Here is a 24,262-nt window from a genome sequence, read left to right as displayed (position 1 = left end):
GGAGCTGCTTACTTCAGTAACATCTCCTAGTGCCGATAAATGGGGTGACAGGTCCTCTTTAAGTACAATCCTAGAATATGAATTCATATTCCACATTCCAGCTGCTACTAAAAACATACACAAAAGTATGAATACACATCTCTCTAGGGACAAGATCTTACATGGCTGCAGAGAGCACAGAGCACAGCAGTGCACTTGATGAAGCTACATATTGTGGAATATATGTTAATATTTCACAGTCCTGCTGCTACTAATAACCCACACAAAGGTATGTTTACACATCTCTCCAGGGACAATGCCTAACACTGGCTGCGGAGAGCACTGTGCACAGTGCAGAGCAGTGCAAGGACACGACCTTAGTACAACCCTGAAATATAAATTCATATATCACAGTTCTGCTGCTACTAACAACATACATAAAGCATTGATTACACATCTCTCCAGGGATTATGTCTCACACTGGCTGCAGCTCTGCTGGTGTGGGTCATAATATTGGGGAAAGTATAATGTAGATACAGTACATCATGTCCTAGATTTTACAATCCACTCCTGGTTCTGGAACCTACATACAAAACAACTGACTGTGTAAATGGACCGTATCGGGGTGCAAACTGGGTCATAGATCCACAGCAGATTTTACTGTCGCAACGTTCATCAATGCAGCCGATACATTCTGGATTTAACCCTTTACAATGCAAAATGGGAGAACTTTGGCAAAGTGTAGCAACTCTTCCTGCCCACCCTACCCCCCACCCCCATGACTGCAACAAGTCAAATCTGCAGCACATCTGCTCCATTCGAACTGTGTGCAACGTCTCGTGGCTTACCCTAAATTCTGCTGTCAGTCGCAGGGTTAATAATAGCACGGTGATTCTGAATTCACGCTGATGGCAGGAGAGATTTTGGGTCTCTCAGCTTCATGTCGTCTTCTGCTGATCTGAAGTTTTTGGAACCGTCGGGAGGGGGTAGAGATGTGAGCGTCGGCTCCCTCCAGCAGAGAAGAAGAACAATCCCACTTGACCGTCAGTTCTGTAACCTCAAAAAGAGGTCAAGCCGAATCACAGGATAAATCTCGGAATCGGTAAGTTGTTAGACTACAGCCACTCGCTGATACATTGTAACCAAATAAAAAGTGAGAAGAGCATCTGGCTGACAGAAGGAGTCTTTGTAGCATCCGGACCTCCTCTTTTGGCAGGAGAAACATCTGTGGCTTTTCTCGAAAACACTTGGTGGGAGTTGGGAAAGATTTGTAAGTTTGTAGAGAAAAAAATCATCATATAACGTGATAAAATCTAAGGGCAAAAATTTACACACCGGATCATCCACACCGGGCCTGGACACGGCAAAACATATACTCACCGGATCATCCACACCGGGCCTGGACACGGCAAAACATATACTCACCGGATCATCCACACCGGACGTGGACACGGCAAAAAAATACTCACCGGAACATCCACACCGGGCCTGGACACGGCAAAACATATACTCACCGGATCATCCACACCGGACCTGGACACGGCAAAAAATATACTTACCGGATCATCCACACCGGGCCTGGACACGGCAAAACATATACTCACCGGATCATCCACACCGGACCTGGACATGGCAAAAAATATACTCACCGGATCATCCACACCGGACCTGGACATGGCAAAAAAATACTCACCGGATCATCCACACCGGGCCTGGACACAACTAAAAATATTCTCACCGGATCAACCACACTGGGCCTGGACACGGCAAAAATATACTCACTGGATCATCCACACCGGGCCTGGACACGGCAAAAATATACTCACCGGATCATCCACACCGGGCCTGGACACGGCAAAACATATACTCACTGGATCATCCACACCGGGCCTGGACATGACAAAAAATATACTCACCGGATCATCCACACCGGGCCTGGAGGGTCCCAAAGCTGGGCACAAATGTTGATTATGAAGTAGATATAGGGGCTCATTCATCAAACTTCAATGTCATTTCATTTTTGCAACATTTTAGTGTAATTGAGCCAAACTTTTACACCCGTTTTGATTTTGTGCGATTTATCTTAACAGGTCCTTTTTTGTATTTTCTACTCCCTACCTTCAAAAATCCATAATTTTTTTAAAATTTTTCCATATAAGGGGATGTACGAGGGCTTGTTTTCTGTGTAACAAATTGCACTTCATAGGGACGGTATTTATTATTCCATACCGTGTACTGGGAAGCGGGAAAAAAATTCCAAATGCATTGAAATTGGTGAAAGAATGCATTTGCACCATTTTCTTATGGGCTTGGATTTGTATGAATTTCACTGTGCGCCCCAAATGACATGTCTGCTTTATTCTTTCGGTACATCACAAATCGCATATTGTAATTTACAGTGTAAAACAAGACAGCTTCGGGTCCTTGTATGATGTGAGGCTCTCATAGCAACAGATCGCCGCTCCCCAATGCCATTGGTATTACTGGTGGGTGTTTGCTGCAATATGCAGCAAATACTCACTGGCTATAGAGAGGGTTCATCTCCATGCACCCGCAGCCGGAGTAATGTAGTAATATGTGTCATTACGGGGTTAAAAATGCAGATGTAGACATAGGAAAAAGTTGCTAATTTTTGTGCAATCATAATAAAAAGTTGCAAATACCCTCCAGTCCAGATGAAGGCAAGGGGTTGCTTAGAGGAAATCTAATATTTTGAAAATCCGTTTTGTGCTAAGCTCCTTTACCCATCGCCGTTTTCATGCTGATACTTGAACTTATTTTCTTCTTTTTGGAACCTGTAGAAAAAAATCTGGTCCTCATTTGAATATTTTTATAAAGCATTTTTCTTTTTTTTTTCTACAGGTTCCAAAAAGAATAAAAGAGGTTTGAGCATCAGCATGAAAACGGCGATGGGTCAGGGAGCTTAGCCCAAAACGGACTTTTTGAAATGATAGATTTCCTTTTCACATTTGAGACTTTTGTGAGACTTTTCAGACAGAAGTCTCAAAAATACAACGGACTCATCCCTTGAGGAAGATTTGTAGAGGATGAAACATGTGTTGGGGTGTATATATATATATATAATTTTTTATATTATTTGTATTCTATATATTGAATAAAGATCCTTTGATTTATTAACCTTAACACTGCCATTGGCTCTTTTACTCTCAAGTTTCCTATGTTTGTTTGTAATTTAAACAGGAGAGGAGTGGAATCAGCTCCTCTGCCCCATGGTATACTTTTTGTACACGTTGATGATTCATAGATACAACATAAACATTTCTGTTTGTTTGTATTTGATAATAATTGTTTGTACAGATGAACAAGGCACCTTCAGGTTTCTGGAAATGGCACCCAAGGATGAACCAGACTTGTGCTAATCCACAATTCTCTTCCTGATATCTTGGCTGATTTTATTTTAGATTTTCCCATCATGTTATACAAAGAAGCAGTGTGTTTCAGTGTGTAACTTCAAATACATTCACAGGTGTATCACTAACTCAGATGTTGCCAATAAATCAGAAGGTTCCGAAAAACATGACATCATCCTATGGGCTGTCCCAAATTGTTTAAAGGCATAGTAAACTTTTGACTTTGCGGAAAAGCAATAAAAATGCATTTAAAAAAATCTTGTTCTCTTATTATTCTGGCATTTGGCAAATACATGTAATTTTGGTCATCCTAAATGGTAACTGACCTAAATTTTATTATTGTCAGATCATGTCACCATCATATGTGTCTTCTTATATAGTGTATGTGAACTTCTGGTTTCACCTGTATATAGATTATCCCAAATCTACACTAAAGTAAGGCACTTGACAAATACCCAGTTTTTACAGAAAAAAATAAGGGGGATAACATAAAGAAAGGTTCCTGTAATAACCCTGCACTGGGGTCACTGTACTGTACAACAGGAACATGATCATGGATAAGGAAGGTGATGACACGATGAAAGGTTCCTGTAATTGTCCTTCATCAGCATCACTGGAGGATGAATAGAAGAAGCTTACAGAAACAGACTAGAATTAGTGAGACTCCATCTGGGTTCCTGGGGTAGAATACAGGGGCAGATGACAGTAAGGGGCTATTAGCAGTAAGAGGGAGTAATAACATGAAGAAATCCCATATTTTCATTACACTGGGGTCACTGGAGGTTAGAAAGGGGCAATTTACAGTAACTAAAGATGATTAGTCTGAAAAGAAATGATAACATAAAAAGCTCCTGTCATACCCCTTCACCAGGATCCCTGGAAGCTTTACACAGGCAGATGATAGTAACAGGTTATGATTTGTAGGTGGGGTTATAACATGATAAGAAGCTCCTGTATCTCCTCTTCAGTAGGATCTCTACAATCTGTACAGAGGCAGATAACAAATATTAGTGAGAGGGTGATAACTTGATGAAAAGCTCCTGCAATTCCCTTCCACTACATTTTCTAAAATCTTTACAGAGGCAGATAATATTAACAGGTTTACGATTAGCAAGAAAGTGATAAGCTAATAAGAAGCTCCTGTAAATCCTCTTCAGTAGGGTCTCTAGAATCTGTACAGAGGCAGATCACAAACATTATTAAGAGGGTGATAACATGGTGAAAAGCTCCTCTAATTCCACTCAATTAGGTTCTCTAGAAGCTTTACAGAGGCAGATAATAGTAACAGGTTATGATTAGTAAGAAAGTGATATAATGATTAGAAGCTCCTGTAACTCCTCTTCAGTAGGATCTCTAGAATCTGTACAGAGGCAGATCACAAACATTACTAATAGAGTGATAACATAATTAAAAGTTCATGTAATTCTGCTCTATTAGGTCCTCTAGAAGTTTTACAGAGGCAGATGATAGTAACAAGTTATGATTAGTAAGAGGAGTGATTCCCATCCACTAGGTTCCTTGGAAGATGAGCAAGGGCAGATGGTGGAAATAGGTTATGATTAGTAAGAGGACGAGAACATGATGAAAAGCTCCTGTAATCCCACTCAACTAGGTTCTCTAGAATCTTTACAGAGGCAGATAATAGTAACAGGTTATGATTAGTAAGAAAGTGTTAATATGATGAGAATGTCCTGTAACTCCCCTTCAGTAGGGTCTCTACAATCTGTACAGAGGCAGATCACAAACATTACTAAGAGAGTGATAGCGTAATTAAAAGCTCCTGTAATTCTGCTCTATTAGGTTCTCTAGAAGCTTTACAGAGGCAGATGAGTAACAGGAGAGTGGCAGATAACAAATATTAGTGAGAGGGTGATAACATTATGATAAGCTCATGTAATTCCCTTCCCCTAGGTTATCTAAAATCTTTACAGAGGCAGATGATAGTGACAGGTTCTGATTGGTAAGAAAGTGATATAATGATTAGAAGCTCCTGTAACTCCTCTTCAGTAGGATCTCTAGAATCTGTACAGAGGCAGATCACAAACATTACTAATAGAGTGATAACATAATTAAAAGTTCATGTAATTCTGCTCTATTAGGTCCTCTAGAAGTTTTACAGAGGCAGATGATAGTAACAAGTTATGATTAGTAAGAGGAGTGATTCCCATCCACTAGGTTCCTTGGAAGATGAGCAAGGGCAGATGGTGGAAATAGGTTATGATTAGTAAGAGGACGAGAACATGATGAAAAGCTCCTGTAATCCCACTCAACTAGGTTCTCTAGAATCTTTACAGAGGCAGATGACAGTAACAGGTTATGATTAGTAAGAATGTGATAACATGATGAGAATCTCCTGTAACTCCTCTTCAGTAGGGTCTCTAGAATCTGTACAGAGGCAGATCACAAACATTACTAAAAGAGTGATAACATAATGAAAAGCTCATGTAATTCTGCTCCATTAGGTTCTCCAGAAGCTTTACAGAGGCAGGTGATAGTAACAGGGTATGATTAGTAAGAAAGTGATATGATAAGAAGCTCCTGTAACTCCTCTTCAGTAGGGTCTCTAGAATCTGCACAGAGGCAGATCACAAACATTACTAAGAGAGTGATAACATAATTAAAAGCTCATGCAATTCTGCTCTATTAGGTTCTCTAGAAGCTTTACAGAGGCAGATGATGGTAATAGGTTATGATTAGTAAGAAAGTGATATGATAAGAAGCTCCTGTAACTCCTCTTCAGTAGGATTTCTAGAATCTGTACAGAGGCAGATCACAAACATTACTAAGAGGGTGATAACATGGTGAAAAGCTCCTCTAATTCCACTCCATTAGGTTCTCCAGAAGCTTTACAGAGGCAGATGACAGTAACAGGTTATGATTAGTAAGAATGTTATAACATGATGAGAATCTCCTGTAACTCCTCTTCAGTAGGGTCTCTAGAATCTGTACAGAGGCAGATCACAAACATTACTAAGAGAGTGATAACATAATGAAAAGCTCATGTAATTCTGCTCCATTAGGTTCTCCATAAGCTTTACAGAGGCAGGTGATAGTAACAGGGTATGATTAGTAAGAAAGTGATATGATAAGAAGCTCCTGTAACTCCTCTTCAGTAGGGTCTCTAGAATCTGTACAGAGGCAGATCACAAACATTACTAAGAGAGTGATAACATAATTAAAAGCTCATGCAATTCTGCTCTATTAGGTTCTCTAGAAGCTTTACAGAGGCAGATGATGGTAATAGGTTATGATTAGTAAGAAAGTGATATGATAAGAAGCTCCTGTAACTCCTCTTCAGTAGGATTTCTAGAATCTGTACAGAGGCAGATCACAAACATTACTAAGAGGGTGATAACATGGTGAAAAGCTCCTCTAATTCCACTCCATTAGGTTCTCCAGAAGCTTTACAGAGGCAGATGACAGTAACAGGTTATGATTAGTAAGAATGTGATAACATGATGAGAATCTCCTGTAACTCCTCTTCAGTAGGGTCTCTAGAATCTGTACAGAGGCAGATCACAAACATTACTAAGAGAGTGATAACATAATTAAAAGCTCATGCAATTCTGCTCTATTAGGTTCTCTAGAAGCTTTACAGAGGCAGATGATGGTAATAGGTTATGATTAGTAAGAAAGTGATATGATAAGAAGCTCCTGTAACTCTTCTTCAGTAGGATTTCTAGAATCTGTACAGAGGCAGATCACAAACATTACTAAGAGGGTGATAGCATGGTGAAAAGCTCCTCTAATTCCACTCCATTAGGTTCTCCAGAAGCTTTACAGAGGCAGATGACAGTAACAGGGTATGATTACTACAAAGTGATAATATGATGAGAATCTCCTGTAAATCCTCTTCAGTAGGGTCTCTAGAATCTGTACAGTGGCAGAGAACAACTACAGGCGGTCCCCTACTTAAGGACACCCGACTTACAGACAACCCATAGTTACAGACGGACCCCTCTGCCCACTGTGATCTCTGGTGAAGCTCTCTGGATGCTTTACTATAGTCCCAGACTGCAATGATGAGCTGTAATGTGTCTGTAATGAAGCTTTATTGATAATTCTTGGTCCAATTACACCAAAAATTTTGAAACTCCAATTGTCACTGGGGCAAAAGAAAAAAAATTGTCTAGAACTTCCATTATAAAATATACAGTTTCGACTTACATACAAATTCAACTTAAGAACAAACCTCCAGACCCTATCTTGTATGTAACCCGGGGACTGCCTGTATTACTAAGAGGGTGATAACACAACAAAGCTTGGGGCTGTATTATGGAAAATCTACGTTCTGATCGCTATTGGAAAGAACTATGAGATTCCATATACTCTTTGTCAGGATAGGGGCAGAGGACATAGTAGCGCTGGACAGTGTGGGGACAGGACCTCCATTGTTGGGAGGATAGACGGCCTCTGTTCTCTCTGCTCGCCGGCGTCCCAGTGTTCTGCTGTGTCCGATGATTTCTCTTGCTCCATGTAACATCTGGCACACAATGAATCCAGCTAGGAAATTGGCAGGAAAAGGAAATGCTTAGTGGGTCAAATCACTGTCCCTCGATATCAGTTCTTGAGGAAAACAACTACTTTTTTTTTATGTGACTGTCCTTCCTCACCCACACTGCGCTCCTAATTGACCCGGGGGGGGGGGGGGGGGTTGGTCGTCTATAGAAGGTCCTGCGCAAAATAACCAAAGAGAACTATCCTCATGTCACTTCTAGAAATGATCATCTCTGGGGATGGATACATCTGCAAAGATCTTTGTGGACTTTGAATCCTTCGGCCATGACTGTATTATGAGAGGGGGGTAGTAGGTCCTCTGTGATAGAAAGGAACTCTTACTATAATGTCTCAAGCATCGGATGGAAGGTTGGTGGACACTTTTTGGTTTAGTAAGTGTCTGACCATGGTCAATCATAACGTCTCTGTCATCTCATGTGTAACTTAATAAGTCATCATCTTTGATTAAGGTATAACGACCTCTTATATGGTGATTACTGGAAGGAAATCTAACATCACAATCCATTATGATAAACCAGAAATAAAAAATACAAAGAGATTGCGCTCCCAGTAATCAGGGCCGGATTATAGGCGGGGCTCCCAGGTCACGCGCCCCGGGGCCCCCACCAGCTTGCCCCCCAGGGGGCCCCCACCAGCTGAGCATGTCTAACACTGACACTGCAGCGCATCGCTCCTAGACAGGCAGGGAAAGTCAGCTCGCAGTGACAGCTAGCTCCGCAGCCCTGCCCCTGAACACTTCTGTGAGCTGACTGCCTCTGGATGGAGTGATGTGCTGCAGTGCTGCTGCAGAGCATCACCCCCAACTACAGACAGCTCTTTGACCACACAGGCCCCCCCCCCCCTGACCCAATCTCCAGAGACTCTCGCTCTTCTTCATCGGTTTTCACTCCCTCCCTTTTTTAAATAGTTTTTTTGTATATTTTTGTCACAGCGGGCAGTTTTTCAGGGGTTACACTGCCCTACATGCCCTTACATATGGCAGGCATACAGGGTGTTATCTGGTGTTATGTAAAGTGGAATGGTTAAAAGTGTCTATATATTCACATAAAGAAATGGTTAAATTATTAATGGTTTCATAAAGCCCAGAGTCACCCCACAAGGTTAGGAAATGGTTTTCTGCGTAGTTATTTATATTTGGACGATGGGGTAATAAAGGGGCCAAATTGGCTCCTGGCCAGTGAGGGTTTATTATTTAAGCAGTCACAGTGAGACAATATTTTACGTCAAAGGGCGCTGCAATCAGGGTCTAGATTCCCGGGACTACCCCAGTAATCCCTATAGCTGTACTGCCCCCTGTGCCACCATGATAAACTCCTCTCTTAGCGGGGAGGCAGGGCCGCATCTGCCATGAGGCGAGATGAAAATCTCGCATCAGGCGTCAGATGCCCGAGCCCTGATTAGAGCGGCACCCTGGGCGCTGCCCGGATCACCCACCATGAAATTAATTGCGTCTGTTTCTTTAAGAACACAGACGCGATTACTATACAGAGCGGCGATGGGTTGGGATTGTGTGGTGCTTATGTACGCTGTGACCTGACAGCGTGCACTGAAAGCATCTCCAGCCTGCTGACAGGTTCTCCTGTCCTACCAGCCTCCATGTGCAGCTCACAGCAGTGAGGAGCCATGATTGAAGCTCCCACTCTCCGGACCTTGTACAGGGAGAGCGGAGGACAGGAGGAGCAGCAGGAGACTGCAGGTGGAGGAGCCCAGGACTGTGCCGAGTCTCAGGACCGGAAGAGTCACTGGATCGCAGCACACGTGCAGGAGCCGCTGAGTGAGGGGGGAGTCTCTGAAATGCTGGCTGTAACCCCTCTCTGCCAGAGAGCAGTAAAGAACAGAGCTCAGGTACTGAGGGGCTGGAACTTCCCCAAAGATTTTATCAACTCTTTGCTTACCTACTGATTTTTGTTCAGCTTTGTATAGATAATTCGGCTACAAATAGTATACTTCATATACTGAACTAATCTGGTATCCACTATTGTATATTCCAGCTGTATAGAAACTATGTAGCCCCCTGTGCATAAAGTGAACAAATTCTCTACCAAATACTGTATATTCCACCTGCATAGACTAAGCTAAGCCTTTATCAGCTACGAATAGTATTTTCAATTTGTAGCGACTGAACTAATCTGTGTCCACTGTATATTCTATCGGTATAGCAGTATGCTTCATCTGCATAAGATATTTTTACCAACTACAGGCGGTCCCCTATTTAACACCCGACTTACATACGACCCCTAGTTACAAACGGACCTCTGGATATTGGTCATTTATTGTACTTTAGCCTTGGACTCCAATAATCAGCTGTAACAGTTATCACAGGCGTCTGTAATGAAGCTTTATTGTTACTCCTGGTTCTTATGACAACCCAACATTTTTAAAATGGGGGTTTGGGGGGGTTGGGCAGCAGTTTCAATTTTCGCCTCGGGCATCAAAAAGGCTAGAATCGGCCCTGCAGGGAGGTACCAGGTGGTCCCTATAGATCCCAGAATCCCTAGACTGCTCTAATAGTAACACAAAGTCCTGACCCGTTTCCAAGACCCAATGACCGGGTCCCCTCATCGGGGGGGAAAACACATAGGGGCTTATTTACTAAGGGTCCGTGGCCGCACTTTCATCTTGACATTTTCGGGATTTGCGCCACTGTGACAGGTATTTAGCATGGGGATTGTGTCACACACGATCGGATTTTAACGCAGCGGCGCCGGCCTTCATAGTCGGATGATCCGACGGATTCGGACTGAGCGCGGGACTTAACTTTCAAATTGTGTCGCAAGACAATGCACTTACATGCACCAGGAAGAAGAAGGTGAACTCCTGTGGACCTGAGCGGGGAAGCTACACATGCAGGATATCGGGCGCACAATCTTAGTGAATCGCGGCAAAGGGCATTATACACGGACAATGCACTTTCTGTGAACTCCAAGGAACGGGTAAGTAAATGTGCCCCATAAAATGCAATTTAGGACAACAGGCATAGGTTGTGCTGCTGGGCTAAGTACAATGGTCCATTATATCGCATTGCGGTGCAATACAGTAGTCCTCACTACTCTCTTCCTCTCTGTACTGGTATGTGACATGACCACTGTGTAGGTACGCAGAGGATTTTTTGTGAGTCCTCTTACCACTGATATCTGGCTTTGCTGTGAGTAGCAATGGGTGCAGTGTTGTTACTATCCATTTTTTAATGTGCATTACTAAAAGTTCTGTTCCATGAGCTCTAGCACCAAGTTGCAGATTCTTCCTGTTGTATAAACTTTTTGGATCTGATGAAGAGGGAAGTCGTTATCCTTTCACTTTGGCCAATAACAATCAGACGATCCTCATATATATATATACTGTCCGCAGTCTGAGGCCACTACAGTCTGATTATCAGTATTTGGTTCAGGGTCTTGGCCGAATTGGACCACCTCCCATCTTTTAATTTTGTGTGTAAGAATTGTGAAATGTAAAAAATATGATACATATAAATACAATAGTCATTGGTATCTACTAGTTGTATAGCAGCAAAAAATAGAGATAATAGGTACATATATACTGTATACAGGCAGTCCCCGGGTTACATACAAGATGGGGTCCATAGGTTTGTACTTAAGTTGAATTTGTATGTAAGTCGAAACTGTATATTTTATAATTGTAGATCCAGACAAAAGTTTTTTTTTGCCCCAGTGACAATCGAAGTTAAAATTTTTTTTGCTGTAATGGGACCAAGGATTATGAATAAAGCTTCATTACAGACATCTTACAGCTGATCATTACAGCCTGGGACTATAGTAACATCCAGAGAGGTCACCAGAGATCACAGGGGGCAGAGGGGTCCGTCTGTAACTAGGGGTCGTCTGTAAGTTGGGTGTCCTTAAAGGGAACCTACCCCCACAAATCTACCTATAAAGGTAGATCGGGTGGTAGGTGGATCAATGGGACGTGAGGATAGCCCTTTTAAGGGCTAATCCTCACGTCCCCACACTTTTTTGATAACTTTTATTATCCCTATATTCAAATTTACTTATGCGGCTACTGGGGCGTGGAGTAGCCCCATCTGAGGTTACACGAGGCGGCTACTCCACGCCCCGGTAGCCACTTTACCCCTCCTACTCACCCATCTTCGGCGCGCAGCTACGCGTCTTCGTCCGGCGATCCTGCCGTCTGCGCATGCGCAGAAGAGCAGGCCCGCGCCTGCGCGCTCACTGCTCCGAAACAGGCGCGGGCCTGCTCTAGCTGCGCGCCGAAGATGGGTGAGTAGGAGGGGAAAAGATGCTACCGGGGCGTGGAGTAGCCGCCTCGTGTAACCTCAGATGCAGCTACTCCACGCCGCATAAGTAAATTTGAATATAGGGATAATAAAAGTTATCAAAAAAGTGTGGGGACGTGAGGATTAGCCCTTAAAAGGGCTATCCTCACGTCCCATTGATCCACCTACCACCCGATCTACCTTTATAGTTAGATTTGTGGTGGTAGGTGCCTTTTAAGTAGGGGACCCCCTGTATATGTATGGAATAATATGTATATATATATATATATAGTTATGTATGTACTAAGGGGTCAGGGAATAATAGATAGATAACTCATGTGGCACATGGTGTAGCAAATTCATAATAATGAATAGATCGGGGGATTGTATCTATAATATAAGATACAGATGTGCAATTAATAATAAAGGGGTAATAACATTTCTGATGAAGAGGGAAGTCCTCCCCCGAAACATGTTATCCTTTCTCTTTGACCAATAAAAATCCTGATAAACACCAGGGACATTACTCATAGATGCAGGCACCGTGACTGTGGTAATCTTCTTATATTTCCATGGCTTCCTTCCTAGTCAGTCTGAAGGGCTCTGGGGAGGTGTTACCAGAGTCCCTCCGTGCTTCAGATTCACAGGTTGTTGCACTGTCTACTCCTCCCCTTTCCCTCTGCCTGCCTCTTCTCACACAGTGGAAGTGTTCTTGCACAGTGTGATATCTTGTGAATCTGCAGCATGGAGAGGCCATGGATAACAGATATAAGAAGATTACCACAGTCCCGGTGCCTGGATCTATAAGTATCTCTGGTTTATCATGATGGATTTTGATGGTACATTTCCTTTAAGGCCGTGTTCACATGATCTGAATGCAATTCATGGGCAAAGGGGAGGAGCTAGGATAAATATGTGTTACACTGCAACACTTGTCATCAGGAACAAGTACTACGTATTTTTTATTGTTTACGTGCAATTAGGAGAAGCTCCTCCCTCTCTGAATTGCGTTTCTAAACACAATTCAAATGCAGTGTGTGAATGCGGCCCGAGTCTGCACACTAGTTTTTTCATATACTTCTTATTTCATTCAGTAACTTACCGATTGCCCTGCACGCCATTGTGAGGTCCAGCAACACAATGGGGGTCATTTACTAAGGGTCGTGCTGCACTTTTGTCAGACTCTGCGCTGTTTTGGGGATTTGTGCGGCTGTGACAGGTATTTAACAAGTGTCTGCACCGGGACTGTTTTGCACGCGATCGGATTTTGGTGCAGCTGCGCCGCTTCCATGTGACAGAAATTGGGGGGCGGGCCGTCGCACAACCCAACAGATTCGGACAACATGTAGGATTTAACATTTAGAAATGTGTTGCAAGACACGCGCTTACAATCACAGTGAAGAAGAAGGTGAACTCCGGCGGACATGAGTGGGGAAGCGACACATGCAGGAACTCGGGTGCAGAAGCTTAGTGAATCGCGCCAGACCCGAATCCTCATCGGACAACGCACCGCTTCAGGACCGGGTAAGTGAATCTGCCCCAATGTGTACAAGAAGTTTGCACCATGTTCATATGATTTTCAGAAAATTTGTTAAGAATGAGGGCAATAGTGTGCACTAACCTGGAGCCTATGGAGATCTACACTCACCGGCCACTTTATTAGGTACACCATGCTAGTAACGGGTTGGACCCCCTTTTGCCTTCAGAACTGCCTCAATTCTTCGTGGCATAGATACAACAAGGTGCTGGAAGCTCCTCAGAGATTTTGGTCCATATTGACATGATGGCATCACACAGTTGCCGCAGATTTGTCGGCTGCACATCCATGATGCGAATCTCCCGTTCCACCACATCCCAAAGATGCTCTATTGGATTGAGATCTGGTGACTGTGGAGGCCATTTGTGTCCAGTGACCTCATTGTCATGTTCAAGAAACCAGTCTGAGATGCTTCCAGCTTTATGACATGGCGCATTATCCTGCTGAAAGTAGCCACCAGATGTTACAGGGTACATTGTGCTCATAAAGGGATGGACATGCTCAGCAACAATACTCAGGTAGGCTGTGGCGTTGTACCAAGGGGCCCAAAGAGTGCCAAGAAAATATTCCCCACACCATGACACCACCACCACCAGCCTGACCCGCTGATACAAGGCAGGATGGATCCATGCTTTCATGTTGTTGACGCCAAATTCTGACCCTACCATCCGAATGTCGCAGCAGAAATCGAGACTCATCAGACCAGGCAACGTTTTTCCAATCTTCTACTGTCCAATTTCGATGAGCTTGTGCAAATTGTAGCCTCAGTTTCCTGTTCTTAGCTGAAAGGAGTGGCACCCGGTGTGGTCTTCTGCTGCTGTAGCCCATCTGCCTCCAAGTTGGACGTACTGTGCGTTCAGAGATGCTCTTCTGCCTACCTTGGTTGTAACGGGTGGCGATTTGAGTCACTGTTGTCTTTCTATCAGCTCGAACCAGTCTGCCCATTCTCCTCTGACCTCTGGCATCAACAAGGCATTTCCGCCCACAGAACTGCCGCTCACTGGATGTTTTTTCTTTTTCGGACCATTCTCTGTAAACCCTAGAGATGGTTGTGCGTGAAAATCCCAGTAGATCAGCAGTTTCTGAAATACTCAGACCAGCCCTTCTGGCACCAACAACCATGCCACGTTCACAGGCCACAAATCACCTTTCTTCCCCATGTGATTGGCTGATTAGAAATTAAGTGTTAACGAGCATTTGGACAGCTGTACCTAATAAAGTGGCCGGTGAGTGCATGTGTCACGCATTATAAATATAAAATCTTCCAGTATGATGGATTGTACTACACAGTATCTATCACAGTTACTAATAATGATCAGACAGGTTTCTGCCACACAGTTATAGATAGGGAGCTCACAACCCAGCCTCCCTGACTGTATACTTATGTATGGAGAATAATTCCTGTGTATAATGGACTGTAGCACACAGACTCTATAGTGAGGACAGAAACATCTATCACAGTTACTTATAATAATCAGACATGTTCCTGCTACACAATTATAGATAAGGAGCTCACAGCTCAGCCTCCCTGACTGTATACATATGGTATAGAGAATAATTCCTGTGTATAATGGAATGTAGCACACAGACTCTCCACAGTGAGGACAGAAACATCTATCACAGTTAGTAGTAAAAGACAGGTTCTTGTCACTCAGTTATAGAGAAGGAGCTCACAGCTCGGCCTCCCTGACTGTATACTTATGGTATGGAGAATATAGATAAAAGGATAATGACAGTGTATGATGGACTCTACCACACAGTCTTTCCACAGTGAGGACAGAAACATCTATCACAGTTATTAGTAATAATCAGACAGGTTCCTGCCACACAGTTGTAGATAGCTTCCCTGACTGTATACTTATGGAATGGAGAATAGAGATTGGAGGATATTCACAGTGTATGATGGACTGTACCACACGGTTACTAATAATAATCAGACATGTTCCTGCTACACAATTATAGATAAGGAGCTCACAGCTCAGCCTCCCTGACTGTATACTTATGTATGGAGAATAATTCCTGTGTATAATGGACTGTAGCACACAGACTCTATAGTGAGGACAGAAACCTCTATCACAGTTACTAATAATAATCAGACATGTTCCTGCTACATAATTATAGATAAGGAGCTCACAGCTCAGCCTCCCTGACTGTATACTTATGGTATGGAGAATATAGATGGGAGGTTAATCACAGTGCAGACCCAGAAAGCAGATATGGTTCTATCTTACAACACTCATGTGATGCTGTGTTGAAACATCATCAACATTTTCAGAGCTTAAAAGAGGCGTGACCACAGGATAGGGCGGGGTTACCTCTCCCATTCTCACCTGAAAGAGCCGACTCATTTGTGAAGGACCCAACACTAAAACAGAGAGGGAATGTACTGTAGAGCGGAGGAGAGGCTGCAGCGGGGGGATGTGGTCTGTCTACTGGAGGTCTCTTTTCCTAATGACCTGTGTGTGGTCTCTGCAGACAACAGTCTCCAAGAACATTGTGTGCACTTCGTTGAGGGAATACATATTCCCCTGCACAGCTGAAATGCACAATGAAAACAGCTGCATTCACTGGTCACAATAGAAGAATCAGATTATGTGATGAATTAAATGTGAGAGGAAAATAAACATAAAAATATATATATATATATATATATATATATATATGGAGCAGATATTAAATCTGTCCAGTAACGGTCATACTAGAAGCACCCCCCCCCCCAGCCTTTATGGCAATTGTTGTTAATGGCAGTTATTGGAAGAAACAGATGTGGTTTTGGAACCATCTACAGGACACAAAGCCCGTGACTTCCTCTCTAATAACAGACAATAGAAGTGTGAAGAATCCTGAAGATTTAAAGGGGCAGCATGCAGCATGCTCATACCCGTTACCTTTATATAAGCCATGTTCAGGAACAGGTGAGGCACATGTGGAGGTGTGAATATATCCCTTATATATAGGCGCAGCATAGTACTACTACTCCTATCCTGTATATATGAGCACAGCACAGTACTACTACTCCTATCCCGTATATATGGGCACAGCACAGTACTACTACTCCTATCCCGTATATATGGACACAGCATAGTACTACTACTCCTATCCTGTATATATGGACACAGCACAGTACTACTACTCCTATCCTGTATATATGACCACAGCACAGTACTACTACTCCTATCCTGTATATATGGGCACAGCACAGTACTACTACTCTTACCCTGTATATATGGACACAGCACAGAACTACTACTCCTATCCTGTATATATGAGCACAGCACAGTACTACTACTCCTTTCCTGTATATATGAGCACAGCACAGTACTACTACTCCTATCCTGTATATATGAGCACAGCACAGTACTACTACTCCTATCCTGTATATATAGGCACATCACAGTACTACTACTCCTATCCCGTATATATGGGCACAGCACAGTACTACTACTCCTATCCTGTATTTATGACCACAGAACAGTACTACTACTCCTATCCTGTATATATGACCACAGCACAGTACTACTACTCCTATCCTGTATATATGACCACAGCACAGTACTACTACTCCTATCCCGTATATATGGGCACAGCACAGTACTACTACTCCTATCCCGTATATATGGACACAGCACAGTACTACTACTCCCATCCTGTATATATGGGCACAGCACAGTACTACTACTCCCATCCTGTATATATGACCACAGCACAGTACTACTACTCCTATCCCGTATATATGGGCACAGCACAGTACTACTACTCCAATCCCGTATATATGGGCACAGCACAGTACTACTACTCCCATCCTGTATATATGGGCACAGCACAGTACTACTACTCCTATCCTGTATATATGACCACAGCACAGTACTACTACTCCTATCCCGTATATATGGGCACAGCACAGTACTACTACTCCAATCCCGTATATATGGGCACAGCACAGTACTACTACTCCTATCCTGTATATATGGGCACAGCACAGTACTACTACTCCTATCCTGTATATATGACCACAGCACAGTACTACTACTCCTATCCTGTATATATGACCACAGCACAGTACTACTACTCCTATCCCGTATATATGGGCACAGCACAGTACTACTACTCCTATCCTGTATATATATGCACAGCATAGTACTACTACTCCTATCCTGTATATATGGGCACAGCACAGTACTACTGCTCCTATCCTGTATATATGGGCACAGCACAATACTACTAGTCCTATCCTGCATATATATGGGCACAGGTACAGTACTACTACTCCTATCCTGTATATATGGGCACAGCACTACTACTCCTATCCTGTATATATGGGCACAGCACAGTACTACTACTCCTATCCTGTATATATGGGTACAGCACAGCACTACTACTCCTATCCTGTATATATGGGCACAGCACAGTACTACTACTCCTATCCTGCATATATGAGCATCATGTATTTGTCACATCAGTGCAATGCAGAGGCTCTGCTCCTTTCCTGCCAACCAGTCTCCTTCAATATCCTCAATATATTCCCTTATAGTGTTTCTTCTCAGCTATACTGCCATGTACTACAGGGGTTGTGCTCCTTTCCTGACAAGCAGGGCAAGAATCTAAATTCTATTGGACGCTCTGTTGAGCAGAAGATAACTTTGCCGAAGGCCTGGTTGCAAGGGAGAGTAACTGAGCACGTGCGACCAGTCATTAGGTGGACGTGGTTATTGGCATTCAATCTGAACACCAGGTGGCGCTGTGCAATGTTAGTTAATGTTAGTACTGACAGTATTGGACCTCATCTATTCATTTTTGAGTGTGAGACGACTTACATACGTTTCCCTGCTTACTTTTGGATCTCCTGTTCTGTTCTTTCCCTCTGTAGTCTAGGAAGTCCTTCCCGTTTCCGGTCCCTGACCTACGTGTCACCTCTTCTTCACCTGGATGATAGGTAGAGGACACTCAGAGGAGTCGGACACGCTCATGTATTTGTCATATCAGTGCAATCCATGTTTATTACTCAGTAACATCATCTCGGAGGCGAAAAAAAACACAGATGTGCCGCAAGGCTACAGCATGATGGAAGCCCACCCCCCGGGATTTGGTGAAAAACATTGCACAGCCCTTTCTGAAAAGCCAAATCTTGTCCCGTCAGGGTCAGGTCGTGTGTCATGCAGCAATAATATTAATAATAATATTAAAAAAAAAAACAAAACTAGATTTTCTCTATAAGGCAAATTCTCGTAAAAACATTCAATTTTTCATGGTCATATTTTTTTAAGGATAGGGGGCGCTGTTACCTGAATAACCATTTACGGAGCGTACAATGCCATGGCGGAGGATGTGACTGTACCTATGTGACCCTATTGGGTGTGAGACGTCATAGTTTAACCTTTATCGGGGCAAAGCAATGTGTTACCCGCCGAAATATTAGCAAAACCACGAAAGTGATGCTTACTCTTGAGGCTATTCACTACATGAAAAGACGCTGTCTCCTACACTTATTTGCTTGCTGTCAGTGAATACATGCCTTCCCCTATATATTTATAAGCTGGAACCTAGTCCTGCTTATTTAGACGCGTGGAAAGTTACAGGAGAGTAATTTTTTAGCATCCTCACACTGCTGTGCTCTGAGCTTCTTCACAGCCCCTCTCCTTTGCTCTGAGTAAAAGCTGTAGCAAGCTTCTGGCTGAATACTACAGCAGTCACTCAGATCAGGGTAGAGAGACTATGGATCAGTTTAATGCACAGAGCACAGCAGTGTGAGAACACCCACCCCCAATGCACTTGGAGAAGCTACAAGTATAAATCCATATTTCATAGTCCTGCTGCTACTAACTAGATACACAAAGGTCTGATCACACATCTCTCCAGGGTCAATACCTTATACAGGCTGCAGAGAGCACAGCAGTGTGAGGTCATGAACCCAGGACAATGCTGGAATATAAATCCCTATACCATAGTCCTGCTGCTACTAACTACATACACAAAGGTCGGATCACACATCTCTCCAGGGACAGTACATTACACTGACTGCATATGGCACAGAGCACAGCAGTGTAAGGACACATCCCTAATACAATCCTGGAATATAAATCCATATTTCACAGTCCTGTTGCTACTAACGACATATAGAAAGGTATCACTACACATCTCTCCAGGGTCAATACCTAACACAGGCTGCAAAGTGCACAGCAGTGTGAGGACACTCCCCTAGAAACTACAATCCTGGAAAATAAATACACATTTCACAGTCCTGCTGCTACTAACTACATTATACACAGGTATGATACACATTTCTCCAGGGCAGTGGTGCACCAGCCATTAGGCGAGTTGAACCTCTAGCCTCAGGTAGCACCACCTGTAGCAACATGGGGGGCAACATCTGGGTTACTGTTACCTGCTTCAAAGCAGGACCTGACACTTAAAGATATGGTCTCTTCACATCTAATATCAGCACGGGCGTGAGACACTGCACTTACTAAAAAAATAACCTGATATATTACTACTGGATGTGGCAGCGGGAGGCGCTCGCCTCAGGCAGCAGAGCACAAAGCATCATGGGAGTTATGGGCAGCATGTAATTGACTCATCTTTAGGCAAAGACTGGAAGAAGTTAGTCTCCGCCCACATCTCCGCTGCTGAGGAAGATTCGTAACAAGCAGCTTCGGAAGCCGAATGCAAAATGCCGTAAGTCTGGGAAGAAAGGGGCGAGCCGCACAATACGGGCATCGATCTGTTCGCTTTAAAAGGGGGAATCACATATAAGAACGTGGTAAAAATCTTCACAAATCTGGAGTTACACTTTCAGCAGTTCTATAAGTTAGAGGGTGCATATCACTAAGGGGTTGAAGAGCTGTATGCGCAGGACAGGTCTCCAAGTTCTAAATATGAAGGTTTTGATTCACTGACAGCAAGCACATGTACAGGGGGATGCAGAAACTGCAACAGATAATCTTCATTATCCTAAAACAGGAACATCCCTTTATAACAATCTCATATTTTATTAGAATTTTGGATATTCTTTTACCAGTCCCTCCCAGTCTCTATACTGGGGGGGATCTCACCGGAGGGAGGGGGGTCATTCTCTGCTGATTTCTCTTTGCTTCTAATCTTGCATAGCAAAGTCTTGCAGGCACCGATGTGTGGAGGTCAGACATGATAATGCAGCGACTGAGAGAAACATACAAAATATTACAATAAACCCCCAATAAATCTCAAATAACCCCCCCCCCCCCCATCGTCTCCTGGGGTGGGTAGGGGGGGTTCATATTATACACATTTATAAATACAAACCTCTGTTCTCAGTGCAGATGTGGTGTCTCAGCCGTGAAACACTCCGACATTCAACTTTTACAGATAATCATGTACACGTTACACATAGACATCTTAAAGGGATGAGATGTGCACCTTTAAGATATAGAGGAGGGGAGCATTGGTACAGACTGCACACTGCTGCCACCTGCTGGCAGCTCACGGTACAGGATGCAGTGTGATATCATTCTCACCGATCTAGAAGTTCCACACATTCCTTAAAGGGGTCTTCCAGATTTGCCATCACTTTACAGTCAGTAAACCTCACCTATAGAGTCATCAGCATCAGCTATTCCCGACAGACAGCGCCGTTGTCTATGTGGTGGCTGAACAGGGTCAGTGCAGTTTAGCTCCCATTCAGAGGAATAAGAGCTGATGTGCAGTAACCTGGTCTGACCACTACATAGAGAATGGCGCTGTGGGGGAGGGGGGCACCCACTGATTTAATATGAATATTTTTAGCCCCCTTTTTAAGGGACTCTGAATAAATAACGCTAACTTTGTAAAATTTTTAGGATTGCAGCTGAAGGAGGGAAGGGGGAACCTTGTGTAAGTCCATAAGACGCCTGGACGCGGAGGGGGCGGAGATCTCTGGCGATCTCGCGGTACAGGACGGAAGACTTGAGGTAATACAACACGGACAATCTCATCCCGGTGATATATATATTACACGACCATGGGGCGGTCACAGTGCCGGGACGTCTGCAACATCGTAAAGCACTGGGTCACTTAGGAGGCGCTTATCAACCCTTAGAAACCGGAATTTCGGAACGCAGTTCAGTGCACGGGTATACGGACGCAGCACGATCCGAAGCCGGAGGGGGGGGCGGGGGGCAGTCAACACCGCACCGAAACAATGCACCATTGGTCCCTGGGGCCGGAGTCACATGACCCGGAGGCTCGGAGCGGGGTAGGTACAGCGCTCAGAAGGCCACTCTGTCCTCCTGTCTCCTGTTCCAGCAGAGGGTGCTGTTCATGGTGGCAAATGTGTCGTCTTCTTCCTGCTCCTTGGCCAGTTCTATGAAGACCTTTAAAAAATGTGAGAACAGGACGTTACCATCTACATTAACCGTATCTTCATACTCTATTCACCACCAGAGCTGCATTTAAAAGGGAACCTGTCACCAAAATTTACCCCATTAAACTACCAGCCCCCTACATTCGGGTGTGAAATATCCTTGAATTCCCTCATTTATGTGACAGCTCCCCTCATTCACTCCTCCAAAGTCATGTGAAAGTGAGCAGAGAAGAGTCATATTTTGCCTCAGACGAGTCAAACTTACGGACTGCAGGAGGAGGTGCCCCTATCTCCATTTATTTTTAGCACCTAGAAATATGGAGTCATATTAAAGATAGGAATCTCATATTTCTTGTTGCATCAGTTTTATGGTTCTCTGATCTACAGAGCCCGAAAGGCAGGAATTGCATTTTTATCTTCCAGCTATGTCTTCAACTGTCTTGATCTCCGGCTGTGTAAATCACAGAACCACAAGCCTGATGAGACTTGAAAGATGAGATTCTTATGTTTAAAATGATACCATCCCTATGTTTCTTGGTGCTACAGAACTAAAAATAGGAGCGTCTAAAATTACCTCTAAACTCGATTCATATAAATGTAAAATATGACTCTTCTCTGCTCATTGTCACAGGACTTTGGAGGAGATTTTTAATAGTAAACGGTTGAGATGTCACATAGAAGAGGGAATTCTAGAAAACATGCAGGATATTGGGCGCAGGATCTTCTTGAATCGCAGCAGATATGCATTCCGGCGGACACTCCGGATCGTGGATCGTGCAGGACCGGGTAAGTAAATGTGCCCCAATATGTTTAAAGGGCATCTGAGAGAACAATGGCTCCAGCAGTCATTAGTACAGCAAGGAGTGTCCTCCCCTCTGTACTAAGCTGCCACTGGACCGAAACAATGGTAATTCCCATTAAAATAAAAAAATAGATCATTTACATTGGAGCTTGTGATGCAGCACATCTTGTCCAGCACTCTGGCTTCTTTATAATGCACTGACTGCATCTGACTTCTTCCCAGCTGATGATGATGCAGCTTTCAGGCATGTGCAGAAGAAAGCAGCAGCCAGAGTGCCGGGCGAGATGTCCTGCATGGCAAGTGCCGGGCGAGATGTCCTGCATGGCAAGTGTCCCGGGCGAGATGTCCTGCATGGCAAGTGCCGGGCGAGATGTGCTGCATGGCAAGTGCCGGGCGAGATGTGCTGCATGGCAAGTGCCGGGCGAGATGTGCTGCATGGCAAGTGCCGGGCGAGATGTGCTGCATGGCAAGTGCCGGGCGAGATGTCCTGCATGGCAAGTGCCGGGCGAGATGTCCTGCATGGCAAGTGCCGGGCGAGATGTCCTGCATGGCAAGTGCCGGGCGAGATGTCCTGCATGGCAAGTGCCGGGCGAGATGTCCTGCATGGCAAGTGCCGGGCGAGATGTCCTGCATGGCAAGTGCCGGGCGAGATGTCCTGCATGGCAAGTGCCGGGCGAGATGTCCTGCATGGCAAGTGCCGGGCGAGATGTCCTGCATGGCAAGTGCCGGGCGAGATGTCCTGCATGGCAAGTGCCGGGCGAGATGTCCTGCATGGCAAGCTCCAATGTAAATTATCTATTTTTAATTTTACAATTAAAATTCCCATTGTTTCGGTCCAGTGGTGGCTTAGTACAGGGGGGAGGAACACTCCTTGCTGTACGAATGACTGCTGGAGCCATTGTTCTGTCAGTGTCCCTTTTAAAGTGTTGGTCTTAAATAAAGTAAACAAATAAGAGGGTGCGCAGTCCGACAGGGAATCTGTAGCTACAATTTACTAAAGTCACTGATAAGCAGAAACAGGAGCTACAAAATCTGCAGAATACACACGCCAACCGCCGCAGAACCTCCCAATACACGCGCCAACCGCCGCAGAACCCCCCCCAATACACGCGCCAGCTACTGCAGAACCTCCCAATACACACGCCAACCGCCGCAGAACCTCCCAATACACGCGCCAGCTACTGCAGAACCCCCCCAATACACGCGCCAACCGCCGCAGAACCCCCCCAATACACGCGCCAGCTACTGCAGAACCTCCCAATACACACGCCAACCGCCGCAGAACCCCCCCAATACACGCGCCAGCTACTGCAGAACCTCCCAATACACACGCCAACTGCCGCAGAACCCCCAATACACGCGCCAGCTACTGCAGAACCTCCCAATACACACGCCAACCGCCGCAGAACCTCCCAATACACGCGCCAGCTACTGCAGAACCTCCCAATACACACGCCAACCGCCGCAGAACCTCCCAATACACACGCCAACCGCCGCAGAACCTCCCAAT

The 24,262-nt window shown here is 44.3% G+C and overlaps 2 protein-coding genes across 5 annotated transcripts in view; both read right to left on the bottom strand.

Annotated features, from left to right (window-relative positions):
* LOC140065086 (ATP-binding cassette sub-family A member 9-like) overlaps positions 1-18,559 on the bottom strand; it is a 103,946-nt gene extending 85,387 nt beyond the window's left edge. Inside the window, exons 1-3 of one of the 4 annotated variants that reach the window (XM_072112573.1) lie at positions 18,469-18,559; positions 4,211-4,333; positions 828-1,225 (exon numbers count right to left, since the gene is read on the bottom strand). The gene's annotated coding sequence lies outside the window, so the exon portion shown is untranslated. Of the gene's footprint in view, positions 1-827; positions 1,381-4,210; positions 4,334-18,468 lie in introns of those variants that run through there. The other 3 variants (XM_072112570.1, XM_072112569.1, XM_072112572.1) reach the window with 3 other exon arrangements.
* Positions 18,560-18,604: 45 nt separating this feature from the next.
* ABCA5 (ATP binding cassette subfamily A member 5) overlaps positions 18,605-24,262 on the bottom strand; it is a 77,337-nt gene continuing 71,679 nt past the window's right edge. The window contains exon 40 of the mRNA XM_072112568.1: positions 18,605-21,960. Coding sequence (XP_071968669.1) covers positions 21,856-21,960 — 105 coding nt within the window. The 3' untranslated portion in view covers positions 18,605-21,855. The remainder of the gene's footprint in view (positions 21,961-24,262) is intronic.

The sequence above is a fragment of the Engystomops pustulosus genome, chromosome 6 (assembly GCF_040894005.1).
Source record: "Engystomops pustulosus chromosome 6, aEngPut4.maternal, whole genome shotgun sequence".
Taxonomy (NCBI): domain Eukaryota; kingdom Metazoa; phylum Chordata; class Amphibia; order Anura; family Leptodactylidae; genus Engystomops; species Engystomops pustulosus.
Note: the sequence above shows the minus strand (reverse complement) of the source record. Positions and strands in the feature narration are given on the sequence as shown.